At 39.8% G+C, this 16,982-nt stretch overlaps 1 protein-coding gene across 1 annotated transcript in view; it reads left to right on the top strand.

The window, feature by feature from the left end:
• Positions 1–8,681, top strand: part of Slc15a2 (solute carrier family 15 member 2) — a 29,234-nt gene extending 20,553 nt beyond the window's left edge. The window contains exons 16-22 of the mRNA XM_005345084.2: positions 547–711; positions 859–905; positions 2,274–2,384; positions 3,224–3,320; positions 5,726–5,872; positions 6,499–6,603; positions 6,910–8,681. Coding sequence (XP_005345141.1) covers positions 547–711; positions 859–905; positions 2,274–2,384; positions 3,224–3,320; positions 5,726–5,872; positions 6,499–6,603; positions 6,910–7,086 — 849 coding nt within the window. The 3' untranslated portion in view covers positions 7,087–8,681. The remainder of the gene's footprint in view (positions 1–546; positions 712–858; positions 906–2,273; positions 2,385–3,223; positions 3,321–5,725; positions 5,873–6,498; positions 6,604–6,909) is intronic.
• The last annotated feature ends 8,301 nt before the right edge of the window (positions 8,682–16,982 follow it).

Raw genomic sequence — 16,982 nt, 5'->3', positions numbered from 1 at the left:
AATATTTTATCCTTTAAATATAGTTCATCTAAGCTTTTTCTTGTAGATATTCAAGTTGGGTTTTGCTGGTCTTACTTTTGTGGCTATACTAGGGATTGAACCTAGAGCACCAGGCATGCACTCTACCATTTAGCTACAGTTACAGTCCTACAAGGATTTTTGTTTATTGATTGATTGATTTTTTGTGTGTGTGGACACTTTGCCTGCATGTATGTCTTTGTGTTGTGTATGTGCCTCGTGTCTGCAGAGGCCAGAAGAGGACATCAGATCTCCTGGAACTGCAGCAAGTGTGGGTGCCAGAAAACAAACTCAGGTCCTCTGAAAAAGCAGCCAGTGCTCTTAACAACTGAGCCCACCCCTGAATTTGTTTATGTTATAATGAACTACTCTACTCTTCCTTGTATATGCTCTGTGTCCCATGCCAGTGTCCTAGAATGAAATAACTAGTTTAGAGAAAGAAGTAACTAGGTTACACATCCTGAGGCTATGGAATTTGATATCCACCCTGGGGTAGATAGTGACTATAATAGACTCTTCATTCTGCAGAACACAACGCGCTATTCCAAACTACACCTGGACACAAAAATCCAAGATTTACATTTCTATCTGAAGTATAACAATTTGTCTGTCTACAACAAGCATTCTGTAGAAGAGAAGACCTGTTACCATTTGGTTATTCATGAGGATGGGGAAAGTGTCTCCAGTGTGCTGGTAAGTTATAGAATTGCACAAGTTCTGTTTTGAAGTAAGACGGCTGACTCATCAGAGCTTACCAAGGAGCAGCCTGGAAATGGAATGTTCTGATTATAGGTTTCCCTGTGTCTGCTCCCTCCTGAGCTTCCCTTTTCTCCGTTGCAGGTAAAGGATATGGAAATCAAACCAGCCAATGGGATGACAGCCATCAGGTTTGGGAGTTAGGGGCTTCCGATGAAGAGGCCTCATATTTTACTTGTTCTGAGTAGAGATGTTACCCTCTTAGAAAGTCAGAGGCACTGGCATCTGTAGCATTTCCTATGGCATTGGAAAGCCAATGGGCATGCTTCTTCCCGTAGGACTGGCCAATCACCCTGAATCAGTGGACATCCTTTGTTCCCTACCATAAAAGGTTTTTCTACCTGTTATTAGCCATCTATCTTGCTCTCAGGAAAATAACTCTGTGAATTTATATGTTCAAGAGATAAGCATTTAGAAGTAAGCAAATATTCCTACCATCATTTTTGGTAGTTGGGTATCTAGCCTGTAAAGTATAGGTTTCTATTATAAATTGACAGAGATATCAAAAAAGTTGGTTTTTAATCAAGATAAGGTTGAAGGTCTTGCCAGATGGCATGGGACAGATAGGAGAGTGTTCACCTGCTGTCTGTGGCTGGAATTGGATGTGAAACAGAGAGATTATAACACTAAGATCAGATAGTTTTTGTTAAAAAGTAGAGGAGAACCTGTAAAGAAAATCCAAATTCACTGAAAAGTAAAATACACAAAGAACTTTTGACTTCTGGAAGGGCCCAAGATTCCTGAAGACTGGCATATAGTGACAGTACCTTCTGTGGGCTGGGTCTCTAAATTTTGCATGAGTCAAACCGAACTCTTATAAGAAGATAACTGGTTTCTACAAAATGTCATATCTTTATATATACTTATTTTTTTCCTGTTTTTTTTTTTTTTACATCTCAGTTGAGAAATCCCACCATTAGGAAGGAAAAATGGCTGGGAGGTAGCTAGGCTGGTAAGGTGTTTGCTGTGTTAGTGATGATCCAAGTTCAAGTTTCAGAACCCATGTAAAACACTGAGTGTGGTGGGGTGAACTTGGAATCCCAGCACTGGAGAGGCTTGACTAGCCAGCAGCCTCGTCTCATGAGCGGGTCCCAGCTCTCAGTGAGAGTTACCGTTTCAGATAACAAGAGGATGGCATCCTGAGAAACAACATCCCTGGTTGACTTCAGGCCTCCACTCATCATGTGCACATACATACAATAAAAAATAAAGAAACAAATTAGGTAATTCTAAACTAGATTATAAAGGAAAGTCAGATGGCCATGTCTGACTGTGGGAACATCCATCTAGCTGGCTATCTGGTTAGTGTCAGTCATAAGTTAGAAAACTCAGTTTTCCTAGAGTAAGTAAAGGGTAGTGATTACTTTTGACATTTAAGTTCTATGCTTGTTTGTTCCTGCCCCAGCCACTATTTCATGCACGTGGAATATAGTTATGAGTACCAGGTGTCCTCATTTGGATTTTTCTGTCTGATGTACAAATAATTTGTCTGCCCTCAGATTTATTAACACCCTGCATAAAGACATCAATATCTCCTTGGATGAAGATGTTCCTCTTAGTGTGGGCAAAGACTACGGAGTGTCCGCATACAGAACCATGATGAGAGGAGAGTAAGAGTCTTGCCCTTGTGGACATTTTGCTTTTATTGAAACAATCTTTTTCAAATTCTATTTTTGTATTTAGATAACAGACACAGGCATATCTGTGCTAATTTGGAGTAAAGGAAGATTTCTGCTTCTTTTTAATCCTTTCCCTCTTCTCCCAGGCTCATCTTCTTTTTACATTGCTCTGCTGAGATTGTGATAGTTGGCTGAGCATACTGTGTAGTTATATAGCCCTTCTCTGTGACGCTCACAAAGTTTGTGGATCTTGGCTCCTGCTCCTTAGTACTTGTTGTCGGCACCTCATCCCTTACAGCACTGTTTCTCAACTGGTTGCTAACCCTTCTGTGACCCTTCAATACAGTTACTCATGTTATGGTGACCCCACCAGCATAAAATTCTTTTTGTTGCTACTTACTAACTGAATTTTGCTACTCAAATCATAATGAAAGTCTGTGATATTCAGGATATCTGATATGCGACCTCCCAAGGGGTTGTGAACTATAGGTTGAGAACCGTTGACTTAGAATTTCCCTCTCATGTTTCCTGTTTTATACTATTCTGCTCATTCATAAGATTTATATGAAAAGCTCATGGGTCTGAAATGTATAAAACTTAATCTGTACAGTCTTTCTTCAGGGTTAGGATTTAAAAAACATACTTGGCAGGTAAGACAGAGTGCAGATCCAAGGCAGAAACCTGGACCCAAAGTGTCCTGGAAGTGTCTATCTTCAAAGACACATGGCTTAACTATTTTCCTCATTGGAGTTGAGATCTCTTTGCCCTGGAGATGGGACTGTTTCCCTAAGCCATGCTGTTTATTCTGACAAAATCTTATCTTGTTGCAGGTACCCTGCAGTGCACTGTAGGACAGAAGACACAGACTTTTTTCTTAATTTAGGTCTACTAGACTTTGGTACAACGTATCTGTTTGTCATCACCAATGTAAGCAGCTTACAGCCACCAAATCTTCCCTTTGTCTGCTTGTTTACCTGTCTGTCTATGCTTCCTTTCTTTTTGCATATGCATGTGTGCATGTGTGTGTGAGCACACACACACACACACACACACACACACACACACATCTTAGGATCTTCTTGGTGAGGACAAAGTGCAAATGAGAAGACTTTGTAGCATGAAAGTATCACATCCTTCTTTCTGGTCCAGTGTCAGACTTTCCATCACTGTGACAAATGTCTGATAGGATTAAGTAGAAAGGCTGAAACACTTGGCTCATGGCTTCAGCCATTTTGGTCTAGAGTTGGATAACTCTACTGGTTTTAAGTCTATATAAAACATCATAGTAGAAGGACATGGTGGAGAAAAGGTGCCACACATGTCATGGTGACCAAGGAGCAGAGAGAACAGTAGAGAAAGGGGTGAGGGACAGGCATGCCCTCATTGACTCACTTCCTCAACACCCATGAACAACGCCTCACCTACCAGTTTCCATGACCTCCCAAGAGTCCACTCAGGATTTAATCCATCAGTCAGTTATTCATTGGTTAGGTCAGTGTCCCCATAATTTAACTGTACCCTTGAAGCTCCACCTCTGAAAGTTACACTGGGGGTCAAGCCTTTAAAACATTGGGAGGACATTTCATACTGAAATAGCAATGGTTCTGCTGTGGCTTTAGAAAACCCACCATCTCCACAGGGGATAGCAAAGGAAAGCACATTAGAAGCAGGCCAAGAGTGTTAAGAATGGAGACGTGACATGTTCAGAGATATCACTATGAAATCTCATGCCCTGATCCAGTATCATTATGACCTTAAGAAGCTAAATATTATTCATGAAAAATTACTTGTTTTATGTTTGCTTGCTTATTTTTTTTCCTGACTTGATATACAGGTCTGTTGGATCCCTGAAATCTTGATCTGCTACCATACAGCAGTCTGAAATATCGATATCCACACAAAGTTTGGGGAATAATTAACTTTGTTCTATCAAAAGTAATTGCCACTGGGTATAGTGGCATATACACATCTTTAATCCCAGCACTCAAAAGGCAGAGGCAGGCAAATCTCAGTGAGTTTGAAGCCAGGCTGGTCTAGGTAGGGAGCTCAAGATTAGCCAAGGCTATATAGTGAGACGCTGACTCAAACAAACAAACAAACAAACAAACAAACAGTAATTTTCTCAGTAACTAGAACAGAGACTTTCTGAATCTTGATTCAAATTCTTTTCTTTCGTGTATATGTATGAATATTTTGCTTGCATTTATGTATGTGCACCACATGCATGCCTGGTGTCTGGGGGCCAGAAGAGAGCATAAGATTTCAATTAATTTTTGAACATAAGGATATTTTGTTAAAGGTTCATATCATATTCTACTCTTTCACACACAGAGACATATAGTTCATATAATAATTCATATATATATATAAATGATCTCCAGTCGTCTCGGCGCAGTTTATTGAAAAGACTGCACACTAAATTGTCCTGATGCTGTTGTTGAAAATCAACTAATCATAAAATGACGTCTTATTTGTAGCTTCTCAACTCTGTCCCATTGATCCATGTGTTCCTCCTGTGTTAACTTAACATGGTTTTTGTTTCCTGTCAATTTGTAATCTATTTTGAATCAAGCGAATGTCAGTTTCCACATATTCTCCTTTTTCTCTTTCTCAAGCTTAATTTGGAAGCTGGGGATGTAGCCTTAGAACCCTTGACTATCTGACTTTTAGACGCTCTTTTAGTCTGCTCTGATGCTGAACACACACACCATATCACACCACACAAACACACACACACACCACACACACACACCACACACACCACATAAACACATACCACCACACACACCACATATATACACACAAACACCACACACACACCGCATACCACCACACATGCACATGTATGCACAAACCACACACACCCACACACCACACACATACACAACACACATAACACACACACAAACATACCACAATATACAAATTACACACACCATACACACATGTATGCACACACTACACACACACATACCCCCCCCACATGCACAGATTCCTAGATATTGTGCACATTCTCAACCAAGGAATAAAACAGGATTCCTTTACTTCAGTGTTTTGGACCTAATTCCCTTTGACTTAGAGCCTACAGCATTTGGACATCAAAGACTTTTAATCTCAGAGATTTCTACTGTAACTGACTGAAGTTAGGGAAATGAATGTGGTGTCATCAAGAGAAAATTCAAAACAATGGAATTGTATAGAAATGTCTAATCTCTTGAGGATAACAGAAAGTGAAATTAAAAGGAAGGACTGGCTATAGATCATAGGATGCTACAGTTAGGTATGCTTGCTTAAGATAACTGAGAGGTCCAATTCCTGTTTCTCCCACTAAGATCTCCAATCAGGGTCTTCAGACTTGGAAGACAGAAGAAATTCCAGCCAATAAACTATCCATTGCATGGCAGCTACCACAATATATCCTGGTTACAGCAGCAGAGGTCATGTTCTCCATCACGGGACTTGAATTTTCTTATTCTCAGGTAATATTTTTACAAGTAAAGTGGTAACAGCACTCAGAAAACAGTGGGTTTTAGTCCTCATGCTTCTCAAAGGCCAAGCCATCCTCCATCTCTTTGGTTCATGAGCTCCTTACATAGGACCCTGAACAGCCATCTGGATTTCCAGGATCATGATAATGCAGCATTTGGCTCTGTGTTGTTTGGGCTCTGGAGGAAAAAAGTAAGGTTAAAGACTGCAGGCTGTAGGGTTAGACTACTCATGTTCAAATATTAGCTGTGTGACCTGTTTGGGAATAGGAGCAAGTAAATAATCTTTGTAATCCTGTTATATTTCCGTATCTTTAAATTCCCTTTACTTTTCTTATATTTTCAGAGTACCATAGTAATACAGATTATCTCTTAAGGTTGAGATAATAATTATTTGATATAATAAATTTAAAAATCCGATTAATAGATCCACTTTCTTCTTATCATCTCCTGAATGATAAGAAGAAATGCTATCACCATCTCCAGAATCAATGCAATAGCTGAACTTCGTGAGGAAGATGGGAAATAGAAGTTTTTAATGGGACATGTTCCATGGATGAACTCATGGGGCAGGAAGGTGGAATCGGGAAATTGAATGTTTACCAATGTCTCCTGTCTAGGCACCGTCTAGCATGAAATCTGTGCTGCAGGCAGCCTGGTTGCTGACAGTTGCAGTTGGGAATATCATCGTGCTTGTTGTGGCACAGTTCAGTGGCCTGGTACAGGTAAGCCTCTGGGGAGAACAGGAGCTTGTGTCTACACAGTTCGCCCTCCAGCTTCCTTGTCTCCTCCCTTTTTCCTGCCCTCCAGATCCCCCATCAAGGACAGGAAGGTTAGATAAGAGACTTGGCCAGCAAATAGACATATTATGTGACAACAATGACCACCATGTTCCTATAAAAGGCAGGGCCAATGAACCCAGTGTTCTGCCAAGAAAGTGCCTCAAGGGATGACTCCTTAGTCATTGTCCCATCCTGCCACTTTTTAAAGGTTTCTTCATAATGTTCTCTTTTGTTTATTTCTCCCTGCAGTGGGCCGAATTCATTTTGTTCTCCTGCCTCCTGCTGGTGGTCTGCCTGATCTTCTCCATCATGGGCTACTACTATGTTCCTTTAATGTCAGAGGGGATCCATGAGGCAAAGGATAAGCAGCTTCCTCTTCCCCAGGGGAATATGATCAACCTCGAAACCAAGAATACAAGGCTCTGATGACTCACTGGATCATAACCACTTCCTGGCTCTGGTTTCAGCATCACTTATCTTCAGGCGTATTCCCCCTGCCACCACCAGGCTAGGACAAGGACGTAGCATTTTATCTGAGCGGCTCTTCTCCACTTTTCTACACAATAGAGACAATTCTAGGACTAGGTTTTTAGGTATATCTTTAAACAAGAATTCAAGAGACTCTGTCCTCTAGGCTATCAGTAAGTGCACTAAACATAAGCCAATGTCTCTCATGCTAGCCCAGTACCTCCAAATGGTCATGAAAATACAAATGTGTAATAGAGATAAGTCTCTGTGGGTGTATGCCAAGTTTAGGAGACTCCTTTATCAGGTATTTAGAACTGATAACTCCACTTGTTGATGTGTTGGTTTGGGGGCAAAAATCAGAATAATAGAGGAATGGTATTTCAAGTTTCTTTATCTGTAGTATAATTGTGCTATTCATGAAGGTATCAAGAATGGTATGTATGGTATGATCTAATCCAGAGGCCAGCTTGTCAGCCTTTAGTAAATTTAATATGATTTTAGAGGACAGGCTACAGAACAGTATTTTATCAGCGCATGGAAGATACATCTTTCTGATCACCACAGCATTCCATCTACTTAGCTGAATGCCCCTTTCTCAGTACTGACAAACCACAATGAAAAACAGTAAGCACAGATGTGGGGGGACACAGGAACACATATAAATTTTTCTTTCTTCTTTCGTGCACATTCCTCTAAGGAACTCTAGTGTTTCTGCCCTGGACTGTGCTCTTCTGAGGGCATCTGTCTAAGAAACTAACTCTGCAACCCAGCCTGTTGCAGTATTGCAACAGTATTGCTGGGACAGCTTTATCTTGTTATTCATCTTATTTTGCTTATTACAACAACTCTTCAGTAACAAAATGTTTTTTTCTAGTCCAACTTCCTTTAATTTTTTTCCATTTAGCTTCTTTGTGATGTATTTTTAGTTCTTCCATATTTTTTTGTTTACATTTCTCCCTTTAGGCTTAACATTTTCCTGTTTATCGAAAAGGGATAACACTTCTATCCTTGGTTTGAAACTCTAAATTGTAGTATTCAGCCAACGGTAAGGTCCTGTATGAGGAACCTGTCAAGATTGCAGGGGTGGGCAGAGCATGTGGGCTTTCTGTGTGTGTGCATGTGTGAACAAAAAGTGCTGGGAAACAGTATCTCACATGCAAGTGTGGATCAAAGGACAAGCTTGGGACTATCAGGCTGTGTTATGCGTACTAGGGGAAAAATCACAACCCCTGTATGAAAGACCTCATTTCCCTCCTTTAACTACCTTGTTCCCATCTATAGCCAATGCTGGATTGCAAATTGTTAATAATGTAATATATTCTTAAGAGAATTTGCTCCCATTCCTTAAGCTTTAATTACTGCAGTTTTAATGGCTAAAGTTTCAGAAGCATGGAAGGGGTTGCAATACCGTCGATTTTCCCCAGATATTGCGAACCTGTCTATATTCCTTTAGAAGATATTCATTTTTAAGCAGCTTTAACTCAAACTATTTTTGTGAATTTTGTTTTAAGAGATGTTAACACCAATCTGTGAATAAATGTTTTTATGTACAAGTAAATTTGGGGAATGATATATTATTATCCTCTAAATATTATATTTGTGTGTTAAAGGGTCTAAGATATCCTCAGTGAAGTCATAATATTCCTGAATTATCTTAACATGTGGGAGTCTCTTCAGAACACTGGTTTCAGAAGAACCTTTATGCTGGCTAATGGCTTCACCAACAAAGCTTCCTGCTATTGAGCTGTGGACATAGCTCAGTGGTAGAAAACTTCCTAATGTTGCAGGGTCCCAGGTCCAATCCCAGCACCACAGTGGAAGAGACAGACCGAAGACTGTCTAACGACACTGGTTCTGTCCTTTACCACAAATCAGGTTAAGCGTAACTTTCTCTTTGGGGTCTGTGGGGTGCTAGGGAGAGCATACCTTCAATATGAATCCCACTAATGGTCATCAAGCTAAATATTCTCAGTTCTTGTGAGAGTTCCTCACAAAGCACAGCTCTGTCTTTTCACCACGACTGCTTCGTTCTTCTAAAAATAACTCTTTATCTAAAATACAGCAGTTAAGATATGTGATGCCTAGAACCAACTACAGCATTCCAGAAGTGAGTGCTCTGACTGACAAGGTTAGCACTATCCACTAACAAAGCATTTTTGTTAAACTAGGTAAGGTAATATTTGATGTTTTCTAAAATTATATCAGTGTGAGATTACTCCAAAGTTTTTAAAAGAATGCTATTATTTGAATTTTGAGTGCTTCTATGTGCCATTCATTGAATTAGTTGAGAGAGAAACAAAAAATTAGCAATCCACTTTATCTATGCTCAAAGTTGCCTTTCACATCTTGTCTGATGACTGATAGGCTCTTGGGAAATAGATTCTTAGTCAAGCAATGATACAATGAGTTAGAGAAACACACAGTACTATAAGAGTAGAGTACAAGAGACAGAGACTCATTTACAGGAATCTAGGGACCAAATCCCATGAGGTCTTGAGACCATGGGGTTTGGGGAAATAGCTCAGTGGGTAACCTATTGGTTGTGCTAGCATGAGGCCCTGAGCTGTGGATCCCCAATACCCACATAAAAGCTAGGCATGACAACACAGTGCTAGAGGTGAGACAGTCAGATCCCAGGGGCTCACCAGCCAGCCTGTCTAGCCAAAGCAGAGAACTTCAGGTTCAGTGAGAGACTCAGTCTCAAAAATTAAAGTAAAGAGTGATAGAGGAAGACACACAATGTCTTCTATTTGTGTGAGCCCACATGCACACACATACACACATTCCTTCATTGTTTTATCATTGTGGGGGTTGTTGCAGAAGCCAGAAGAGGATATTGACTGTCCTTTTCTATAATTGTACAGTTTATTCCTTTGAGTCAGGGTCTCTCACTAAACCTGGAGCTAGGCTGGAGGCCGGTAAGCCCCCAGGAATCCTCCTGTCTCTGTCCCCACACCACAGCACTGGAGTTATATGACTATGGCTGGCTTTTTACACGGATTCTAGGGATTTGAACTCAGATTCTCATGCTTGTAACCACTAAGACATCTCTGAAGCCCCTCGTTTTCCTTTTGAATAAAGTGTAATAATTGACACTCAAACCTCCAAAGCCTGACATTTGCAATAAAAAAATCAACAGCAGATCATTAACAGATTTTAAAAAACTCTATCTTTAAAAAGTATTTATAAACAAATGAACAACAACAGCAAAAAGCTCACCAGCAGAGAACTTTAAGCCCTGACAGGGAATGACAAATTACTCCATCTCAAATGCTGGTCCCAACGCTTCATAATGGCTTCTTGGAGAACTCTGTTGTAGCCACTCTGAGGCTTTGTACAAACTCAGCAGGAAAAAAAAAAAACAAAACAAAACAAAAAAAAAACCGGGCGTACCGAGGGCAGGGAAGTGGACCGTGCTGGTTGTGCTCAACTTTCTATTTTTAACTTCTTCCTACAGCCCCTAGCTTCACCCACTCAGTTACAACAACTATTTATCATTTCCCCAAACACTATGCAATTCTTCTCACTACGAATCTCATGGTTTTCATAACTACTTTCTTCCATTGTCTGCACTGCTCTTGCTTGAACTTCCTCAAATGAGAGTCTTCATCTTCTTCCTCAAGTATTCTAACCACCACTCCTACCACTTTGGAGCATGCGTCAACCTCTTTTGCCCTATAAATGTCATGTGTGTAACTGTATGTTGTGTGAATTTCTGTTCTCACTTGTTGAAGACAGTGAAAAAAATATTAAGTTACATGAAGTCTTGTAATTTGCACAACAAGCTCTGTCTGTTGCACGAGTCCAAATCTGTGTATGCTTGGAGCCATCTTGGGAATGTTTATCCCTGTGACTGTGTATGTCTGTCCCTAGGTGCGTCCATTGTATGAGCTGTGTGTGAGGAGCGTCTGTCTTTGCATGTGCTCGTGTGTATGTCTGTCTCTAACAAAAGACTTAGTTCTGTATGCATAGAACAGCATAGAGAGCATCACATGGGGAAAGGAATAGGATACTTGACAGAAATCTTTAACAGACTTTGACAAGTCATGGCCTTCAGCCCATCCCAACTGACCCAGACAACAAATATCATTGTTTATCAACCAACTTTCAGCCTTTATAGTAGATTTTAGGAAGCTACTTTCAAATTCTGCAGTCTCTGCTTTCAGCAAATGATACACATATAGGGGTGAGGGGCTTGGAGGAGTAGACAATTTAGGGTCGTAGCTGTGCGTTAGTTTAGGATGTAAAGACTAATTGCATGTAAGCAAAACCAAGGCGAGTAAGATTGGTTGTTACATTGTTGTCCTAAATAAACAGTTTGAGTACAGAGTAGGCTAGCAGTCTTAAGTACCTTCATGGTGTATTATTAACTCCAGCTGTGAGGTCAGCAAAATTCCAGTCTCTTAGAATGTAAGCGATAGTTTTATAATATGACATCACCACATTCTATAAGACACAAATCACAATGATATGTAGAACTCAATACCTACAACCACCACAAAAAATCTCTACAGAAAGGCTGGTGAGATGGCTCAGTGGTAAGAGCACTTGCTGCTCTTGCAGAGGATCTGGGTTCAGTTTCTGGTACCCACATGGTGGCTCAGACACTTAGAATTCCAATTTCAGGGGATTTGATGCCTGCCTCTGGCCTCCTTGGGCACCAGGCTTATACATGGTACACATACAGCATGGAGGTAAATACCCATACATAAAAAATAAAATAAATCTGTTTTAAAAATCTATTCAGAGAGATGCACTTGAAACAGTATGGATAAATAAAAATGGAAATCTAAAACATATGTTCATAAAATCCACAGGAAGGTAGAAAGGGAAAAACAGTCCCACCAGCATTTGGGGTCCTTAGTCTTTTGGATTAATAGATGCCTACTGGTATCTCATTTTTAAAATTTTTAATTCCTTAATTATACATGATGTTGAGCACGAGATGTACATCCTGTTTTCCAACTGGTTGTCTTCTTTGGCAAATTTAATATCCTTATATCTCTTTTATCCATTTTAAAAATGGGTCGATTTTCCTTCTTGAGTTTAAACTGTTCTTATTACAAGTTGGATATGTATCCTTTATCAGATTTTCTTTTCAAATTTCCTTCCATTCTGTAGCTTGTCTTCTCATCAGACACTGTCCTTTGAGGAAGTTTGTATGAAACTGAATTTGGTCTGAAGATGCTTTTCTTTTGTACTTGAATCCTTCCCTAAGGAACTATAACCTAATTTATCATATAACTTAACTTCCACTCTAATTTAGGAATATACCTTGATATGGTATGCCCCTTTTTTCTGTATGTTGTGACCATGTCTTATTGCCATTGGTTAGTAAAGAAACTAATTTGGCCAAATAGCCAGGCAGAATAGAGCCAGGCAGGAAATCCAAACAAAGACAAAGGGAAAGGAAGGCAGAGTCAGGGAGACGCCAGCAGCTGCCTGAGAAACAAGACGTGAGATAACAAACCACAAACTTGCAGTAAATATAGAATAATAGAAATGGATTCATTTAAGTTGTAAGAGCTAGTGAAAAATAAGCCTGAATTAATAGGCCAAATAGTTTATAATTAATATTAAACCTCAAAGTTGATATTTGTAGACTGGCGGGCAGGAGAGAAACCTCCAGGTTACAATACAATGTGACAAATTGCCGACTCAGCCAAATTTCACAAATCTCAGCCAGCCAATTGTACAAATAGGAAAATGCCAACTCTTTGTATTCACTTCCCCCTTCTTACCCATAAACGCCACCTGCTCCAAACTTCTCATTCTGAGAGCTGCTCAGTTTGTGAATTGTTCCTTGCTCAAATGAACTCTGTTAAATTCAACTTGTCTACAAGGTTTCTTTAAGCAATTGTTTGCTTTTTCACAGCAAGATGGACACGGAAGACAAACATGACTTGGGTATGTATGCAGACACCAAAGACTACAAAGATGTGTAGATCTCAGAGGTGACCAGATCCATGTTTTCCTAGCTTCTTCCTTGATCAGCAAAGCGCAGAAATTATTTTTGAAGAAGTAACCAAAGAACGGAACTTTGCTTCTCTGTAAGCAGCAGGCTGTGGGAAGGTAAATACATAATTGGTGGAGGCTAGTTGGGAATGCTTGTTACAGAGTCCTCTGGGGCTGATATCCAGGCTAAGGGTAGCCTAAAGTTGGCCTGAGAAATCCCCTTCTGTTATTCCTTGTGGGAGATGCTTGGTAAATTATTTTCTGCTTTGGAAGAAACATGGGAAGCCAGAGAGATTTTCTTAAAACTTTTTCTGCATTTGTTTATTTGGGTTTTCTTTTGGTGAGGTCAGAGAACAACTAGGAAGAATCAATTCTTCTCCTCAACTTTGTGGGCGCTGGGGCTTCAGCTCAGGTCATCAGGCTTGTTGGTATGTGCTTTTACCTACTGAGCTACGTTGTTGGTATGTGCCTTTACCCCCTGAGCTACATTGTTGGCCTAGAGAGCCTTTCCTTCTTGTATCTGCTTTTTTTTCCAGGTCATTCAGCTAAAATAATCATTATTTATACTGAAAATTCTGGTTTGTTACAGCCGTCTTTAAAAATGTTTAGTTTTAAAAAGTTTCACATATTAACAGCCACACTGTAGTTTGTCTTCTATGTTATTGAGCCAGTTCTAAGAATGATAATGAGGATATGTCTCATCCCAGAAGTGAGTACCACATCCCTTCGAAGGTATGTCCCTAGGCATACCTTTTAGTACATGGTTATTTACTAAGAGACACTTCTACAGAATCAAACTACCAGAAGGCTGGGTGGTGGTGACGTACACATGATCCCAGCACTTGTGAGGCAGAGGCAGGTGGATTTCTGTGAGTTCAAAGTTAGCCTGGTTTACAGAGTGAATTCCAGGATAGCCAGAGCTACATACTAGAGAGACCTTGTCTAGAAAAACCATACACCTCCAAAATAAAACCCTAACACAAACAACAGAAAACAGGTAAAGGGTTGAAACAAATTATGAACTTGTTTCTGAGTTTAGAAGATAGACAATTGAGATTTGTGAAATATGTTTATAAGGTCAAACGAGATTGATAGTTTCAAATTGAGATTTGTGAAATATGTTTATAAGGTCAAATGAGATTGATAATTTCAACCTAATAGATTTTCTTTGTTTGAAAGCCTCACATGATGTTCAAGAGTGTCCCATGTGCTTTTGAGTGACTTCCCCAGTAATGGATATAAAAGTCTATATATCAACTTTCTGTGGTGATTCATCTAAAGTTTATTTTATATTATAAGGCCTCAGCTCTTAGGGATTTAGCATAGGGTAAAAGGTCTGAGCCCATTTCCCAGTTTGAATACTTACCAAAAACCCACTAATCCTGATCTCAAAATCCCACCAATCCCTGGACTTGACTTGAAATCCCACCAATCCCCTATATAAGCCTGCCTTCTCCTGCTCATTTCCGTTCTGCTTCTTGCAGAGCAGAGGCAGCCATCCTGTGTCTTTCCCAGGAACTCTCTTGCGAGGTTTGTTGTGTAGTATGGCACTCTGTGGTATCCTTTGGTTCCCGACCGCCAGGACCCCTTTCCTCTCACACCTGCAACTCTTCCTTTGGGGAAATTTTCCCCTCAGAGCTGTCACACATTCATTAAGTGGGCAAGTATTAGTTATTCGTGGTTCCGAGTTAGAAGAGGAGGAAGAAATTGGAAATGCTAGTTTGGAAAATTAAGGCTTGATATTAATAGAAGAAGAAGAATACAAAATTGATGCCTGCTTTGCCGATCCCTTTACTAAGAAATCTCAGACAGACATTTACATTTAATGTCATGCACATAGGTGTTTTGCCTGCACACAAGTCTGTATTCCGCAGGTGTTCCTGGTACTCTTGGAAGCCATAGGATCTCCTGGCAATGGGATTGCAAACTGTTGTGAGACACCATGTGAGTGCTGGGAGTCAAGCTTGGATCCCCTGGAATAATAGAATAGCAGCCAGTGCTCTTAGCCACACAGCCATTTCCGCAGCATCTCAAATAGACCTTTGAGAGCATCTCTTTCAGGCCAAAGCCAGTGACTCTCCATCAGACTTTACCCACAGAGATTCTTCATGTGTCCTCTCTCATGCTTCAGTTTGTGTTATCTCCTTGAAGTCTGATAGACAAACAAAAACAGTTCAGGAGACATCAAACATAAAACCCTCTCCAAAGATAACCAAAAAAAATCAAACTCAATGACAAATATTTCTTTAAATTTATATTTACTACACAAATTAACCAAGAATTCATAGATTTAGATATAATTAATAAAAACAATAAAGTTTAATAAAAGAAATCACAGAGGAAAATCCTCAGGATACAGGCTTAGGCCAGAGTTTTTAGAGTTGGCATGCATGACTTATAAAACGAAAGTGGATAAGTTAGACTCTGTCAAAGTCTTTTGGGAAAACTCATGAGAAGTTTCCTAAAAGATAAATAACAGACTAGGGAAAAAAACAAAAGCAAATCCCCCAAAACTTGCAAACCACAGTGCCAGTAAAGGTCCAGTGTCTATACTATATCAAGAACTCTCAAACCTTGACATTAATAAAGTAAATGAACTGCTAGTTTGTTAAATAAGAAAAAAAATGAAGAAACCATTTTAAAACAATATACAGATAGCAATTAAGCAATAAAAAGGACATTTAGCATTATTAGCTACCAGAAAAGTGGAAATTAAAATCGATACTAGCTGCATACTTACTAGGACAGCCAATGTAAAGCTAATAGCAGGTCTGAGGATTATCGCTCACTGGGGCAGTGCATTCCCAGCACACACAAGGCTGTTCTTCCTTGCTTCTCTGGTTGCTTTGACAAAACACTGACCAAAGGCAACTTGGGGAAGAAAAGGTCTGTTACATTTTGCAGGTTACAGTTCTTCATTGGGAGAAGCAGAGCAGGAATGGGGAGAGGAACTAAACAGAGATCACCAAGGACCACTGTTTCCTGGCTTGCTTCCAACTTTTATTCAGTTTGCTTCCTTTTACAGTCCAGAGGTGCCACTGCCCAAAGTACACTAGACCCTCCTCCATCAGTGCCCCACAGACATGCCCATAGGCCTCTCTGATGAAGGCCAGTTCTCAACTGAGGTGCCCTCTTCCCAGGTGTCTCAGGTTGGAAACCTAGGATAGTCATCACAAAGGACTTTGGTTCAATATTCGGCCTTGCCCAAAACATAAAAACAAACAAATAAATAAATAATATGTGTAAATAAACAAAAAAACTAACAGTAATACAGATTTCAAATTCTTGTAAAAATATAAAGAAACTACCACTCTTGCAACTACTGATGGCAATGTAAAAATGATAAAATTATACTTTAAATGTTAAAATAATACTAGTTTGGCAGTTTCTGAAAGCTAAATTTACTTGGTTGGGGATGTGGTTTGGTGGTAGAATGCTTGTGTAGCAAGCACAAGAACACAGGGTTTGTGTTTGATTCCTAACACACACACACACACACACACACACACACACACACACACACATCCATAAATATACATGAGCTAACAGTGGCTCCTTGGGCATTCAGCACAGAACAAGGGAAAAGTGTGCAGAAACACTGCCTAGCAGCTTTACAGCTTTGTTTACCATCTCCAAACCCTAGACACACCCAGATGTTCTTCAGGACATGAACAGTAAAGTGAATTATGTTACATCCACACCTAGTGATAAAAAAGTAGTCAGCCACTGTTACACACAACAACCTGAATGCAGCTCAAGAGAATTATTCAGCATGGTAAGTACCAACCCTCAGAGGATACAACAATTATGCCATTTATACAACATTTTCAAAGGCTGAAAACAGAAACAGAAAAAAAAGGCCATGTTGAGTGTATAAACCTATATTGAGTATATATTTG

This window comes from Microtus ochrogaster, chromosome 2 (genome assembly GCF_000317375.1).
Source record: "Microtus ochrogaster isolate Prairie Vole_2 chromosome 2, MicOch1.0, whole genome shotgun sequence".
In the NCBI taxonomy this organism is placed as follows: Eukaryota; Metazoa; Chordata; class Mammalia; order Rodentia; family Cricetidae; genus Microtus; species Microtus ochrogaster.
Note: the sequence above shows the minus strand (reverse complement) of the source record. Positions and strands in the feature narration are given on the sequence as shown.